Raw genomic sequence first — 17,494 nt, forward strand, 5'->3', positions numbered from 1 at the left:
ATCATTACACATGTGATATGATATCTACATTGTGAATTGTTTACTACCATAGAATGTGGTATTTATAAAAATGATTGTGGACATTTGAGTAAAGAAAACCTGAGGTGTTTTAAATAAGCAGTGTGTTAGTGTTAGTCAGACTAGTGTGGGTACAGTAATCTGTTGATCCCTGGCAGGCCCGGGGAAACAGAGAGTCAGCAAATCCCAGGGTTTTCTGACCAAAGTGCTCTTTACTGCGCTGACCAATTACCTCACAAACAACCCCCCTTCTCTCTCTTTCTGTCTCTCTCTCTGTTTTTCTTTCTCTCCAGTGATGAGTGTGCTCTTCACGTCTTTGCTCCAGTTCTTACAGTCTGAACAGTATACATTGCAAAATGATACAGTGATATAGGATTGGCCATTGCCGTTCAAGAATAAATTTGAATTTTGAAAAGAATAGCTTGCATTTTGTTTTTGTGTTATCCAGTCTAATTTTATCATTAAAAACTTGTAGTTTGTCACATAAATTGCGAGACCGAAGTCACATAAAGTAATCAGCAAGAAATAATTTTGTGTACATTTCATATTTGATAAACCAGTTTATTTAGAGCCCAATATCACTATTTATAGTCTCAAAGGGCTTTACATGTCTATAACAAAGTCAAATAAAAATTATATTATGCATAAGTTTGAGAAAATAGATAAGTCTTTAGTGTCATTTTAAAGGTATGGAAAGAGTTTGCCTCCCTAACTTCTGTAGGTAAACCATTCCAGAGGAAGGGAGAGCGGTAGGAAAAGGCTCGGTTGCCAGCGGACTTCTTTTTAACTCTTGGAATGACTAATAGTCCAGAATCTTGAGAGCGCAGGGTGCGAGGTGGGTTATAGGGTGTAATTAAGTCAGGCGGGTAGGAAGGCGCAAGCCCATGTAAAATTTTATATGTTAATAAAAGGACCTTAAAATCTGCCCTTGCATGAATTGGGAACCAATGAAGGGAAGCCAGGACAGGGGTAATGTGATCAAACATCCTCGTTCTGGCCAGAATTCTAGCAGCAGCATTCTGGACCAGCTGAAGACTATTGGTACTAGAGGCAGGCAGGCCAGAGTAAAGAACATTGCAGTAATCGAGGCGAGACGTGATGAATGCGTGAACAACGGTTTCTGCATCAGCCATACTTAGAAAGGGCCTAATTTTAGCAATGTTACGGAGGTGATAAAAGGCAGTTTTGGTTGTGTTCTTGATATGAGTGACCCAATGTATTACTCTGTCTATGATTTATATTTCATAGCACAACCTTATTATTAATGTTGGAGAAATGGAAGAAGGCCTCTGAAATGGAAGAAGACCTCTGAAATGGAAGAAGGCCTCTGTAAGTTGAAGCCAACGGAAGAGGACCTTGATATACCAAAAAAGGAAGATGCAATATCAGCAAAATATAGAGGCAATATGAAAAAGGGTAATATCTAGGTTATAGTGACAGGGAAGCATAAGTAATGACTGGGGCGTAGTGGCGTCAGTGTCCGCCTTGCATGGACTAGCCATCACTTGATAATGAACACCTGCATTAAGGGGTAAAATATCTGAGGTAAGATCGGGGACATGGTAAAGCGTCCAAAGTACAGTAAGGACATGGCTGAATCATCATTTTTACTTAGCCAAAAAAGGAAATCGGAAACAATGATGTATGGAATAATGAAATTCTGGGAAAATTTGGGGAAATTTCTGGAAGCGAATGGGATGGACCATGCAAAAACGGATGATGTAAGGGGTGTTACCATACAACCGTGTTATGCGTTTATTGGTTACAAACGATTTGCGTACAGGTAAAATTTTAGATATAAGTGCATGATTTTCTGTATTAAATTCAGTCACTCCCTGGGACCTGACTCAGTTTGTTGTATTTTGCTCACCACTGAATGCAATAAATTTACACTGCATCGGACTCCTGAAGACTTTGACTGCTTTTTGAAACTTAGAATTTATTTTTCAAAGAAGAAGAACTTAGTATAGGAAGTAGAGCACTGAGTGTGGAGAAGGGACTCGGTCACATCTGGCCCTGACCGAGGAGTCTCTCCCACATTAAACCTATGCTAATGCTTATACTGTCCTGTGTGCACTTAGTTTTATTATACAGATTTTTTTTATCTCAGTTATTTGGAATAACTGGCACTTATTTTGTGATACTTGATGGGTTCAAGGGCTTCATTGTTTGCCCTTGAACAGAATATCTCGTAATCCCGACTTTTCAAAATCTGAAAATGAATTTTCCTAGTTACGTTGGCATTAGTAATAATAACAGAGGTACGTGATAGTTTATGGAGACTACTTGTAGTCCACTCTTCCATTCATCTTTAACAATCTTGCATTTGTATCTGGTCTAATTCTGAACAGAGCAGTGACACTTATGCAACATGCAGCTCCTTAATACCTTTATGCTTGCTTTGTATTCTTTATATTATAGAATGACAATAAAGACTTGAAAGAACAGTCTCTGTCATTCTCTCTCTGTTACCGTTTTCAGTATGGAGGGGAGTGACTCTCAGAGACCTCCGGTTTTGTACGTGGCCATGGTTAAACATGAGTTTGTGTGGAACAGAACACAGAGGACTCAGGACCACACCGGACAACGTGGAAGACGTAGCAGATGTATGACGAGGATCCTGTTAAAAAAAGGGCGGGGGGGGGGGGGGGGTGATGCACACACTGGACTCTGGGTAACTTTCTATCCAGGTGTCACACTTTCATGCAGCCAGCTGTCCGTTCATTCACTCCCTGTCTGGCCTCACTCCGCCTCTCCAGGTTATTAGAGACACCAACTGCTCATTGATTCAATACCTGGCCCAGCGTATATAGCATTCTTAGCCAGTTACCTCTTTGTGAGGTATCGCGTGCTTATGATGCACACTGAACTTATGATTCCTTGCTACTCTAGATTTCTTTGTTTGTGTACCTAACGTTAGCATGTATTACCCAAATGTTATTTCATGATTTGGACTCGTTATTTTTTCTGTGATGATTCTGCCCGTTTGTTTTTGTCCCTGGCCCGTATTTTTTCACCTAAACTTTTGGATTATTCTTTAGATTTTTATAATTATTATTCCAATAATAACACTTGTTTCTCTGCACTTGGATGCTCAGGCACCTCCATTACACAAATCGTCCCTTCTTACTTTTGTAATTCAAGAAAATTGAATTCTGTGCTCTTGTTCTGTTGCACTGATGAATTTGCGACTCCTTTGAGTTGCGGTTAAATTTAGAAAGTACGTATAGTTCACTCGTAAGTGTGACTGAAGTTACATCGTGTTTACTTGTATTGCTGTTGAAAAGCCATATTGTTCGCTTGTCCACTTGAGGCCTAATTTCAAAAGTCAACAATGGAACACCTAGAACGTCCACCTAATTTGCATACGTTCCAATGTTTCTGTGATGTATCATCATAAATCAAAAAAATACAAGCACAACCATCCGACACACTTCTGCAGACTAACTTACTATCGATTTTTAAACAAACTACTATTCTTTTGGAGTTATAACACGAGTTATTAATTACGAATTACGAACTTAATCGTTTTTCGGACAACGATTTACACACTCTAACAAAAGGTAAGTCAAGCGAGGATGTAAATTGTTAATGGAAAGACAGAGAGAAGAGTAGGCTAGTTTACGGTGAGAACATGATTTTGTTTTAGTCGCATTTATTTTTCAACAGTTAGGACCTTTGGCGATTGTTAGTTCATTTTCAAAGTTCCCATTTATGAAGACAACTTTATTTGAATTAGTCGACGACTTTTAAAAAGGAACAATGAAATTAGCTATCGATGAAAGTATTCCAGCTTCCCCAATTTCATGTCTCTCTGTGCGTGTGCGTTAGAGATGCCAAGACGCAGTGAGCGACTTGTTTCAAGTGGGTGTTACCCAACTACTAGCAATGTGACCAGCACCAGCTCTAGATCAACTGGATCTACTGGCCTGACATCCTACAGGGGAAGCCCACTGAGGTACTTCAGCGTGTGGGTAGCCTTGAAAAATGTGTACAGCACACAGTTCTTTTACATTGTTATTCATTGTTTGGACAAAATCGCTTTCTTTGTTTCAGGAACCCTAAATGTAGGACCAGAAGCCACAGAGGAGCCAGCTCCTCTTGTGTGTCCAGTCAAGTGAGCGGTGTGCCTGATTTGCTGAGTCCATATGCCAGTGACTGTACCGAAACTGCCGACTGTACGAGTGAGTGTTTGTCATTTCACAGAAGGGCTTCATTGTTTGCCCTTGAACAGACCATCTCATAATCTCGACTCTTCAAAATTTGAAAATGAGTTTTCCTCGTTGCGTTTTTTTTTGTTTGTTTGTTTGTTTTGGCGTTATTAATGATCCAAGCCAGCCTGTGACAGTAGGAAAGTGTTACCATCCTGTATTTTTGCATAATGTAAAAGCTCTCTGAATGACCTGTTGGCATGTACATCAAAGCACTGCTCTATAGTTTGGTGAATTGATTGGAGAGGCTCTTATGAAACCGTTACTGCAAGTTGTCATAAACTCTTTGTTTCCCCTTTCCATCTCTCTCCATCTCTCTGTCTTTCTCACTGTCAGCCCCATACAGGGGAGCCCAGAGAAGGAGGGCAGTTTCCCACAGCACATCTGGCCTCCTCTCCAGCCCCACTGGCTGTATCCAGCTGGACCGTAACTGCGATGCTGTAGGATTTTCCTCTGGCTACTCCTCGGATGAGGAGGTTTCCCACTGGCCCAGGACCGACGACAGCCGCAGTGAGTGTGTGTTCTCTGGCCCTGAGCAGCACTGCATGGCCCCTGTTCTTTACAACACAGCTCTGTCCCAGAGTGACATCCCACTCATGTCCTCTCTCATAGCTGAATTTTTCTTAATTTTTCATCTGCTGTGTTTAAAGTCAATCATTCTTTACAGGCTCTGATTAATACTGGAAGCTAAGTTAGTGTGTGCCTGTTTGTATTAAGAAAGTGCATGGAAAAAGTGGAGAAAGAAGTTAAATACACGTAAATACACGTTCAGCTGACGTGTTGATTTGATGTGTCCTGTTTTCCAGGTTTGGCCCAGTCTCCTGCAGAGGCAGGGATTGGATTCACAGAGTCACTCCGTTCCCCAGGTTAGACTCTCATACTGCATTTGTCGCACCTGTTTTTATTTTGACGAGGAGGTTCCCTTTTTCCCACAAACTGTGATATGTTATTTGTTATGTTCAGTCATGTACAAATTGGCTCAGTGAGCGAGGGGAAAAATGCTTGTATTAAAGCGTAAAGAACTCGTTAAAGAAGTGAATAGGTGAAGATAATAATAGTCATTATCTTTCATGTGTATGAGCATTACTGATGTACATGGTCATATTTTACCTCATATTTTTATTGATCTAATTATTTTTTGACTTCACCAGCACATTTTCTGGCAATGCTGTACTTCTGCTTGACCACAGCTTGGTACAGTCTGACCCCTGGATCGTCTTTCCTGGATGTATTTCTACTGAGCCGGTAAATTGGGTTTTACTTTGTCTGTATCTGTGTGTAGTTTTATATAGTATATAGAAATTAACTGGTGTGTGTCTCTGTGCGGACACACCGCTGCCACGAAGAGGGCCACTCTCCTCTTCCTCCTCATCTCTCTCTTCATTTTTGGTGAGTTTTGATGCAGTTAGTCGGTATAAATATCTGTGAGTGAACAGATGACGTCTGCATTTTTTGGAAGTTCAGATCCTGGTGTATGTAAAATAGCCTCCTGTCAGTGTGGATCCAGTAGTAACACAATTCAGGTCATGTGAACACACAAACTGAATTTACTATGCTGTATTTTAGTTTGAAACAGGTTGTCATGTTTTATTTGTAGGTTATGAGTGTAGTATAATGTGTGTGTGTGTGTGTGTGGTAAAGGAGCTGTAATGTCTGTTCTCAGGTGTATGGCTCTGGTGTCCTTCTATTTACTCTTGCCTTACTCAGACCGAGGCCTCTATCAGACCCGTTCAACACACTTCACATGTGGGTCCATGTCACTGGAGAAACACCACTGTCATTTCACTTTCCACACACCACTGCTCAATATCCTTCTAATATTCTGATCATTTCTTTCTTTCTTTCTTTTTCTATCCAACAGGACCAGATATCTGATGTTACTTTGTTGGCTATAAAGGAGCAGATCTATGCTGACCTTCATAAACATGAGGCCAAATGGTCTGAGAGCAGAGACAAAGATTTGGAGAAATTAATGGTGAGAGATCGATAAACATACAAAAGGAGAGGAAAGTTCAATTAATCAGTCAAATGTTTCTGTATTTACATCATTTTAATTGTGTGTGTGTGTGTGTGTGTGTTTGTTTTCTCAGAGGGAGATTGCGCTGTTAAAACAGGACAGAGAGACACAGAGGCTTATGACTGAGGTAAGAAATGTAAAGTTTGAATATAGCAGCATTACAGCCCCACATACATACACACATTGTGACATACACAGTTACAAATACACTGTGAGAAATTCTGCTGTAGCAGTAACAGAACAGTATGCAGGAATAACAGACAGACAGAGAGAGATGCAGAGAGATGAGACATTGAGAGTTATGGTCAGTAATGTTTTTGTATCTTTGTCTCCCTCTAGAGGCTGAAAACTGACATGGCGAATCTGAGGGTGGGAGCAGAGAAGTGAGTAGCCCTTACCTTTTGTGTCTTGGTTCTCAGTGCTCACCATGTTTTTCTCAATAAATTATTTTCATTATTTTAATGCTTCAAAATATTTGAAATGGCATGTGATTTTATTGATTATATTGTATTAATCCAACAGATCAATAAAATGCTATGCTTGCACTGTAATCGCTGGCAGTAAAAACTGCTGGGCCTTTGTTTTTCTGCGTGTATTGTGTTCTGACTGTGTTAAATAAGCTACTGGACGCTTACATTTCCCTCGGGATGAATAAAGTATCTATCCATCTATCTAAAAAGAGAAATGAATGGAGAAAAATGCCATTTGAAGTGTTGTTGCATCTCCATGGCTTCACGTGACTGTTTCTCTCCCTAAAGTGTGGAGTCTGATGTGCACAGGCAGTGGGAACAGGAGATGACTGAAATGCACAGTCAGATTACTGGCTTAAAAGAACATGTGTCCCATCTCCAGTCAACTTCTGACCTACTTCAACAGAGAATGGACACACAGGAGAATCAGCATTCTGAGGTAGTGCATACACACACACTCACACACACATATACATACTGACTCACCCACACACACACACACACACACACACACACACACACACACACTCACACTCACAATTACTGTAATGATTCTTCTCTTTCTATAATCAAGTACAATGACATTCTGGTAAATTCAGAGCCTTTTTAAAACATATCTTTGGACAGATGACCCCTGGACGGAAGCTGGAGGTTCCTAGTTGGCTGTTGAAGTTCCTGTCTTCAAGATTAGTTGTCACTTACCTGAATTTGGTAAAGCGGCCAGATCTCCAGAGGGAACTGGAGGATCTGGAAAAGAGACTACTGGAGCGCCTGAGGCAGGACAGAGAGGAGCAGAAGACAGATGTGTGGAGAAGTGTGGGAGAGACTCTCCGACAGGAAGGAGCGGGAGCCGTCACCATCCAGGTGAGCACCGGGCCTCTACCACATGCTATACACTACAGTCATATTCAGAATGTGCAGGACGCTTTAAAATAAAATGTGTAAACTTGATATGTATATGTACTGTTTGTATGTGTTTCAGGACATGGAGCAGATAGTACGTAGAGCCCTGAGTCTGCACAGAGCCGACGGGATCGGGATGGCAGACTACGCTCTGGAATCTGCAGGTTCAGCCGCTCTTCTGTTTTAATCACTGCTAATGGGTGTGTGGTTAATATGGACTTTGGTACATTTCTGAACTGACATTTATTTGTGTGTGTGTGTGTGTGTTTTGTGTGTGTGTGTGTGTGTGTACACAGGCGCAAGTGTGATAAACAGCCGTCGTTCTGAGACGTACCAGACCAGGGCAGCGTACTTGAGTCTGTTTGGGCTCCCTTTGTTTTATCTGTCAGAGAGCCCTCGTACCGTTATACAGGTAAAACATCACCTACAGCTCAGACAATCTCTCATTCGTATCTTAAATCTTTAAAATACACAACATTTGATTATGTTGATGAAGACACCTGTCCAGGGAAGTCGGTGGAAAATAAGAGATTTTTAATGTGTTCTTTGGTTTACACACAGCCTGAGGTCCACCCCGGAAAATGCTGGGCTTTCCGTGGTAGCGAGGGATTCTTGGGGATATCTCTGTCCTACCCAGTCCAGATCACTCACGTCACCCTGGAACATCTTCCAAAAGTCCTCTCTCCGCTGGGACATATCGACAGTGCACCACGGGACTTTGCCGTTTATGTAAGTGAACGTGTAAAGACAGTAAAACACGACTAGAGTTTTCAGTCAGGGTTATGTCACACTCATCATCTTAAATAGCTATTTAATGAAGCATTTCACCAGTAGCTCTATTGCTAACAGATTTTGAGGTATATTATAGTAGTGAGAAGTCACTTGTTAATGCTCTGTTTGTGTGATGACAGGGTATGTCCAGTGAGAATGAAGAGGGAACTCTTCTCGGGAGGTTCACATATGATCATGAAGGAGAGTCCATTCAGACTTTCAAACTGCCGGTGAGTAACAGCTATAGACCTTATCGTAAACATAAATATAGACACACGCATGAATGTAAACAATTTCATTACTGGCTTTATTTGATATGACATCATCTGCAATCCGTTTAGACAGGGGAGATGTAAGTGAATAACAGTGAAGAAACAAACCCTTCTATAAATTTTCACTTCATGTATCAGTGAGCTGCCTTTCTCATGTACCAAACTAAGACATTTAGGGACATTCTACAATAAATTATAGCTCACTGTCTTTCTCTCTGTCTCTTCCTTTTGTCACTCTTTCCTTCTCTTTTGCTTTCTCAGGACCCTCAGGGACAGATTCATAAGATGGTGGAGCTCCATATCCTGAGTAACTGGGGACACCCCGAGTATACTTGTGTTTACCGGTTTCGGGTTCACGGGAAACCATTGTCCACCTGAGACCAGTGGAGAGATCCACATGCCATTTTTCTTTTCCAAAAACTAAAGAACAGAATAATTAACAGTGTAAATAAAGTCCCTCAGGATTGTATCACACGTGTTGGATTTTCTTTTGATTTCACAAGTAAATGGACCTATAATCTTACACATGCCTCTTCACAGCTTCAATGCCTCTCCTTTGTTCTCTCACTTTCTATTTCTTCTGGATTATTCCTTTCCTGTAATGCTGGATTTGTACCACAAGGTGTCCTACACAAACTGTCTCAGTCATGTTAAAGCTTGGTAAACACACACAGCTCAAAACACATACAGGCTCCGGGTGGGGACGTATGGAGTTATTATTGAATCGCCCGGATGCATATTCTGCAATTTTCACTATTTGGAAAATTATATTGCAGAAGACTACCAAACAAGAATCTTGTCTCCTTTATTTATACCTCCAAATTCTGTTTCTGTCAGTGAGAAGTGATCTAGAAGACACTCTTTTGGTTGATAGATGAAAGGTTGTATAATGTCTTTGATTATCATTTCATGTGTCATGTCCTGTTCTCCTGCTGTTTCCAGACTTCTGTGCAGAGTGTCTTGGGCTGAGTAGGAAACTGACAATGTAAAATCAGCTGTCAAGTAGACATGTTTTTAGAGGCGTGTGTTGACATTTTTCATTCTGAACATCAATAATTTACGCAAAGAAATTCACTCATTTCAGTTTCATCAGTCAAAATATTTGATTGATCATTAACCTTGAATATTTTATTTCAGTGTATATATTGATAATATCTCTATCAGTTCATTTTAATGATAGCATTTTACTGATTGTCATTTTGGACTTTCAATTGCAACTTTCACATCCCATCATCCAAAATAAGATAAAAATACATACAAATTGTCCTAAGTTTTCTGCACCTTGATTTTTGCATTAGCCAAATGTAAGACTGGAGCAATCACCACAAATATCATATTTTTACTTCCCTGTTTTGACAGGGTTGAGTGAAGATGAACACTTTGAAGGAAATATTTTTTTATGTTCAGTGCCCAACCTGTTGTTGATATTTGATAAAGCAGTTTAATTTGTATAAGAGGTAAGACTGCTCAGTCAACATCCATTCCTACAGAAACCTTGCTGAGGACTCCCTGCCAAATACAAATGGCACCCTTTCTCAACCTAAAATAATAAGAGTGTGGTTAATCCAGGCTGCGGCCCTCCCTTAAAGTGAAGCAGAATTTTTTTGTGAAGTAGAGACCTACACATTTATACAAGACCGTTGTCAGAAGGATGAAGCGTTATACTCTCATTTCACATGACTTCCAAATGATAATAGGAGGATACCTCTCGATTTTATTTAGAAAACCTTTTAAACACCAAAGGAAGTACCTAAGGACCATTCTTCATTTAGAAGATAAGGATATTTTGCCTTGGTCCTCTCAGCTTTAAAGATGAGTTCCTGCAGATATAGCTGAAACTGGAAAAGTCTAAAAAAAGACTTCAAATCTTCAAAGGCCTTGCCTAATAAAGCAATGCAAAAAGATACATCCATCGCAACACCCAGACTTACAAACTTGCAGTACACACTCTTACATCTAAATTGGGGTTATTAAGCTGATGTATACGCAGAATGTTCTTGAAGTTAGCCAAATGTCTTACAAACAAAAGCTTATGCGCTTTTAATCACAATGACTGGACCTGCTGACATGGGCTTTTCAATGGTGGTGGCCAAAACCTACAAGGCATTTTATCCAGAACTACCTTGGGCACACAGGAGCTACTGTGACCAATTGCAAAGAGAGAGAAAATAGCCCTTTCGTGACCTCATCCAATATAAAAAGGTAAGAAAGTAATTATATATATAAGAATATATAAGAATATAAGGAGACATTGCTTTGGTGTTGTCCACATTTGGCATGAGCTCCTACAGACTGGCAAAACCAACAAGGCATTTTGCAATTCCTTTAGGTACATGGGATCAATTGTGACCCATTGCAAAAAAGGGGATACAGAACATATTTAGAAGATATGATACTGCAAAAAAATCTTAATACAGATTGGAAACCCTCAAGGGCACTATACCATCAAACAACACAACATCAGAAATCCATCATCTCAAACACAACTTCAGAGTTACAATACACACATTCTGTCAACGTACTGCAATCACTAATCTGATAGGCAAGGCAGTTTCCCAAATTCCTGTGGGCACAGGAACTTTAGTGACCTACTGCAACAAAAGGGAATACAGCCCTCTCTGTATCTAACAAGGTAAGGAAGTTGTTATTAAAAGTTGCTTCCTTCCATCAAAGTGAAGCAGAAGTTGTTCCTGAAGTATAGACCTCTGCCTTTGGACAAAACCTTGGACAAGACAGTAAAATTCCTCTAACTTGATAATAAAAGCAAAACAGTAGAATGATGCTGTCCAATTTTTTATTTTTGTAAAAAAGCCTTTTAATTATAGAGAGAAGTACCTGAGGACCACTCTTCATTAAGTATATAAGGAGACATTGCTTCAGTCCTTATCTGCATTTAACATGAGCTCCTCACAACCAAAACTGCAAAAATAATAAAAAGTCCCAAATGCTCAAAGGAAATAATTAACAAAAAAGAAATGCAAAGCAAAACATACTGAATCATACACTTACAATACGCAACTTTCTCCCACATTGGGATAATTAAGCTGTTGAATACACACAACATGCTACACCTCAGCTAAAGGTCTGATGGAACATCTTTCATTTTTCTTGAATGTCACAACTGCCCCTGCTGATATGGGCTTTTCAATGTCAGTTGACAGAACCCACCATTTTTCCAGAATTCCCCTGGGATGAGTTGTGACCCATTGCAAACAGAAGGAATATAGCCCTTTCCTGACCTCATCCAACCTAAAGGGTTAGATAGTTGCTAACATAAACTGTGTCATCTCTAAAATTGTAGCGGAACTTTCTCCTGGAGCTTTCACTTCAGCCCTTATACCTGAACATCAGCATTTTAATTCAAAGCTCCATAAAAATGATAGCTCTTCAAAGATATTGTCAGTAAAACAACGCATAATAAAAATCCAATATAGCACAGAACAATACAGCCTTAAAACATGCATGGAGGATGGATGTGCCCCTGCCATAAAAAAAAGGTATTATCCCAGACGTCCCTGCACAAGATGGGACCAGTTGTGGCCCATCGCAACAAAAGTACATATTCAAGACATTTAGAAGATGTTACACAACCAGAGTTATATAATTGCCCCCCCACCCCCACACACACATATATGCATACATGGGCTGAAACGTTCAGGAAAATTCTGTAACAAAATCTAGGACAAAACCATGCACTGTTGGAGACTCAGGTGTGAGTGACTCATGTTGTTGATTGTTAATAATGTTGCTATTAAATTATTTGGAATTTTTATAATGTAATGTAACCAGATTTGTGTCTCTGCTGTTGCAGTAACAGAGCAGTATACCGGAATAACAGATTCTTAAGTGGATGGAGATGAGACATTCAGAGTTTTGGCCAGTAATATTTTTGTATCTTTGTCTCCCTCTAGAGGCTGAACACTGACGTGGCGAATCTGAGGGTGGGAGCAGAGAAGTGAGTAGCCCTTTCCTTTTGTGTCATTAGTTGTCAGTGTCTGCCCTTTTTCCTCTGCATCACATTTTTATTTTGATGCTTTAAAATTGTAATTTAGATTTCATATGTGCCAATCATACAATTCCTTTTTTGACATTGATGGCTTCACGTGACTGTTTCTCTCCCTAAAGCAGGGGTGGGCAACTCCGGTCCTGGAGGGCCATGGTCCTGCTGTTTTTCTTGTCAACCAACTAAATATAGTCTCTGATTGGCTGAAGAGCATGCACACCTGTTCTCAAAGTGAAAATCAACAGGTAGCTAAGAGGTGAAAACAAAAACCGGCAGGACACCGGCCCTCCAGGACTGGATTTGCCCACCCCTGCCCTAAAGTGTGGAGTCTGATGTGCACAGGCAGTGGGAACAGGAGGTGACTGGAATGCACAGTCAGATTACTGGCTTAAAAGAACATGTGTCCCATCTCCAGTCAACTTCTGACTTACTTCAACAAAGAATGGACACACAGGAGAAGCAGCATGCTGTGGTATACACACACACTCACACACACATATACATACTGACTCACCCACACACACACACACACACACATTAGATCTAGAAGACACTCTTTTGGTTGATAGATGAAAGATTGTATAATTTCTTTGATTATCATTTCATCTGTCATGTCCTGTTTTCCTGAGGCTTCTAGACTTCTGTACAGGGTGTCTAGGGTTGAGTAGGAAACTGACAATGTAAGATCAGCTGTCAAATAGTCAGTTTATTAGGGATGTGTTTGCTCACGCTTGTGTGTTTGTGTGCGTGTATGTGTGTGTGTGTGTTTGTGTGTGTGTGTGTGTGTGTGTGTGTGTTGGTATGGGGATGTGTATTTTTTTTAAGTTCCAGAGCACTTGTTCCTTTTCCTATTGGTATGAGAAGTATAAGTATAAACACAAATTACTGTCTGAAGATCTCACAGGCCAGAAGTTGAGAGAGCAGTTGGGAGCTTGTTGGACTGATGATCTAAAGGTCTCTGGTTTGAGCCTGGGTTTTGGCAACTTCTTGAGCACCTCCAGTTCTGGCTCTCCCTCCAGAACTGCAGAGCTTTATCAGCATATATGTTATGTGTAGTAAAGCACACGTGCAATCAGTCTTTCCCAGTTTAATCTGATTTCTGTGATCTCCCTTATACTGGTAACATGTGCACTACCTCACTGCACCATACCTTCCCTTTGCCTCATATTTCTTCATATATAGTCTTACAGTTTTAATTTTCATTTTTATTTGTCTTATTTTAGAGTCCTAGAATTGATGGATCCAGAGTTAGTTGTATTTACATTCTTTTTTTATTATTAATAATAATTCATGCAGTTAGAGTAGGTCTGCTTGTCCTGTATTATACTGGATTATGGAGAAATAAATTGTTTGCTCTGTTTTCTTAGCGTTATATTCATCCCTCAGCCTGTTACATTGAAGCTGTCTGTGAGGTACACGTTAATATTTCTCTTCTGTTGCCATGAATCTAATTGAGAATGGCTAGTAACATAAATACTTGATTAGAAATCTTAGAAGAGATGTGCAGAAAACTATTACAAATCATCTGTTCATACTGCAGCAAAAAAATTGTGGCAAAAAAACCAAAACGTTTTTAGTTTCTGTCCCCAATTTCCTTTACCTATGAAATTATTTGCTGGAAATGCATCATATTTCTAACAGATGACCTAAACATTTATGAATCTGAACCTTATGATTCAGATTACAGAACCTTACAGGAAATTTAAGGCCTGATTTTAGAGGTCAAATTATCCCAGATTAGCAACATTAATAATCTCACCCCAAAATAATTTACACTAATGTATGATTCTTCTCACTGTCTTAAAAAACCCTTTCTGCTGAGGTCTAGTTTCATGCTGAAGAGAGAGGTGTTCCAAGGTCTTTGTTTTAGAACAGCTGTTTGAATTAGTGTGCAGTGTGATATTATTTTTCTTAATGTCAGTGAAAATATCACAGAGAATAAATATTTAAAAAATAATTTTTTGTTCTATTTGGTTTAAAAATATCTCTTCCAGTAAAAATAACTATGTTAACATATGACGTAACAATGTAATGATGTAACTTTTTTCCCTTTTTTTTTTAAGTATATCACTTCAGAGGATGACAATGCAAAAAAGAAAAAAAAAATTCCCCTTCTTGTCCCTCTCCAGTTTCCCCAAATCTCTGAAGTCTCCTCCTTATACTGCAGTCACCCCAGTCTAAGTCATCAACACATCATGCCTCTCATGTGTGAAACAAATGACTTAGTTGTCCATATTATGAGTTTCATAGCATTGCTAATAGATATAACACACTTGACTTGATCCATATCCACGTATGCCAGAGTGAGAGGGATTGACCAGGGAGACCCCTGGCCAGCTCCCCCACATACATACCCATGGAACACAGCCAACTCTTTTCCCTTAGGTGCCTGCTCACAGTCATTAAATGTAGCAGAGATCGAAACTGTGAGTCTTGGGTGTGTGGTCTGTAAACTGTTAGACAGTTCTATAACTTACCAACACTACTCAGGAGCCTCAAAAAAATGTGTGTTTTGAGCAGATGTGACTGTTCTGTATACTGGACCACTGAAACGCTCATTGAAAAGATGTGTATTGGTCCTAGGTTTGTCCCTAAGGCAGACTAACTTTTTTTTGTGCTGTGAGAGAGAAATACAGTCTGTCTTTGCAGTTATTTTTGAAAGGTCCTGCTGAGGACTCAATGACAAACACAAATGGGAGTCTTTCTCAGAGCGTCCTCTAAGATTGTTCATGAAACAAACAAAACAAAAAAAAAAGTCTGGAAGTCCCCAACACAAAAAACGGAAGAACAACAAAAAACAAACAAACAAACAAATAAAAAAAACACAGAAGCTTTTATCCAAATTTTATTATTTTACCTTATCTAGTATTGATCCCTTTTCAATTTTTCTTTTCTGTTAATGCCGATAAAGTTTCACATAAAAAAAACGAAATTAAAAAAAAGAAAAAAAACCAAGTCCTATAAATAAAACATCACATGATTGTACAGTCACAGCGGTATTAACACCAGACTGTCAATGAATTCTTTACTGTACACGTGTAGAAAAAGCAATGAGCAAGTCCACAGAGACTACAGAAAAAAACACATTCTTCAAAGAGGTCTTAGTACACATGAGGAAAAAACAGTAATGTAAGATGATCTCTCTTTTTTTTGTAGGAATATTTCTCCATCACAGCTTAATGGTGATGTAATGACAAAAGGCATACGGCTGCCAAAAGGCTTCGTGGTGATGTCATGATGGTGTGTTACTAAAGCAACATAAGGACACTCAAAGGACACTGATATAGAAACTGTCCTCTCTATATTAACAGCTCTGATGAAGTTGTCATTATCTAATCAGAGTTAACAAAATTAATGCTTCAGTAATACTACAATGTATATTCAAACCTTTGAGGTGCGATTCTGTTTATGATTCTTATCTACTCACTAGCTACAGCATGGAATAATGTTACAATAACTCCAGGAATCTGAACACATAGTTTTGAACAAGGGAATCTCCTTAAAAATACATTCAATCACACTCAAGGCATGTTATCATTTTTGACAGGAATTATGCTTTTGGCAGTATGACTCCTCACAACAAAAAGAAAAACCTTCTAGTCCAAGTTACTAATTTTCAAAACGCCATTGTTTCTATGATATAAATGATATATGAGAGAATACATAAATCCACCAGTAAAGGAAATCAACTGTGACAAATGTCTGAAGAGCTCAGTGAAATTCTCTATTACAAAACAAAAGCTCATACAAACAAATTTCATTACATATAATTACACAGCTGTATTCTGACTGCAGAAATGTGCACTTGGCTCAAAATTTCACTCAAACACATAATGTTCACTGGGAGGCTTAGGGTTATTTTTCAGGGTTTTCTCGTTTGTGTTTTTGTTGTTGTTGTTGTTGTTTTCTGGAAAAAAAAGTAGTTGTAGCAGGCACAGATCTTGAGTCAGAGTACATCTCACACTTTTAAACATGAAATACTAATGGGCATTGATATTAATATCGCTAACATTAAGTGCTGTTCTATTTTAATCTCCTGTACAATTATATATATTTTTATATCTTTTTATTTACTTAGCAGATAAAGCTTTGTTTTTTTCAGTAACACTTTTACTTTGTGGTGATTTCCCAAACCATGGCAGTTAATGAACACTATATTAATCACAGTTTAATATCATTCAAACAGTATAATTTTATTATAATTAATATCAGTCTTCTTTTTAAATAAAATTCATTAACTCACTGTGTTCCTCCAAATTAACACCATTCTCGACCTTTTTTTTTTTTTTTTTTGCCTAATGTAAAATCCATTCGGTGGCACCCAGAAAAGCCAGGTTTTTCCGAACACTGGTTCTTATATTATTGCAGGACGTTTCTGTCTGTTAGGATGCTGTGTCTGGTTCTGTCAGATACTGTTTGGGTCAGTTCCAGTTCAATGTTCAGTGCACTGGGTACATGCTTCAATGTTACATTTAGACCCCCAGGTTCGTCTAATGAAAGGTTTGTAAGAATTCCAGGTCATCTGAAGGGAGACCGCAAAGAAGTTTCTGGAGGAGAATCACACAGGGTCAGAGGGAAGAGATGAACCAACCTGGGCCAGACTGGAGACCTCAGGCTTGTTCTCTGTAGCACACACACACACGACGCACACACGCATGTATGCACACACACACACACACACACACACACACAAACACACACACACACACACACACACACACCAGTACACAAGCACACACTTGTGCATCCACACAAACAAGATGGGGGTGTTACAATTCACACTACAGCCCCACTGAAGTTTGGCAGACACCAATTCAAAGCGATCCAAC

At 39.3% G+C, this 17,494-nt stretch overlaps 1 protein-coding gene across 1 annotated transcript; it reads left to right on the forward strand.

Annotated features, from left to right (window-relative positions):
- Positions 1–2,500: 2,500 nt before the first annotated feature.
- On the forward strand, positions 2,501–9,040 carry LOC115815271 (SUN domain-containing protein 2-like). Its single transcript, XM_030778227.1, has 14 exons — positions 2,501–2,624; positions 4,566–4,739; positions 5,036–5,095; positions 5,381–5,457; positions 6,091–6,204; positions 6,320–6,373; positions 6,586–6,629; positions 7,005–7,155; positions 7,344–7,580; positions 7,699–7,783; positions 7,916–8,031; positions 8,181–8,348; positions 8,531–8,620; positions 8,924–9,040. The coding sequence occupies exons 1-14, from the start codon at positions 2,501–2,503 to the stop codon at positions 9,038–9,040; spliced, it is 1,611 nt and encodes a 536-aa protein (XP_030634087.1).
- The last annotated feature ends 8,454 nt before the right edge of the window (positions 9,041–17,494 follow it).

The sequence above is a fragment of the Chanos chanos genome, chromosome 6 (assembly GCF_902362185.1).
Source record: "Chanos chanos chromosome 6, fChaCha1.1, whole genome shotgun sequence".
Classification (NCBI taxonomy): domain Eukaryota; kingdom Metazoa; phylum Chordata; class Actinopteri; order Gonorynchiformes; family Chanidae; genus Chanos; species Chanos chanos.

Excerpts from the sequence above, each read along its gene's own strand:
- LOC115815271 (XM_030778227.1), top strand. The coding sequence starts at position 2,501 with ATGGAGGGGAGTGACTCTCAGAGACCTCCGGTTTTGTACGTGGCCATG. Across the intron at positions 5,096-5,380 it reads AGAGTCACTCCGTTCCCCAG|CACATTTTCTGGCAATGCTG; the intron begins GTTAGACTCTCA and ends TGACTTCACCAG. Across the intron at positions 5,458-6,090 it reads CTGGATCGTCTTTCCTGGAT|GACCAGATATCTGATGTTAC; the intron begins GTATTTCTACTG and ends TCTATCCAACAG.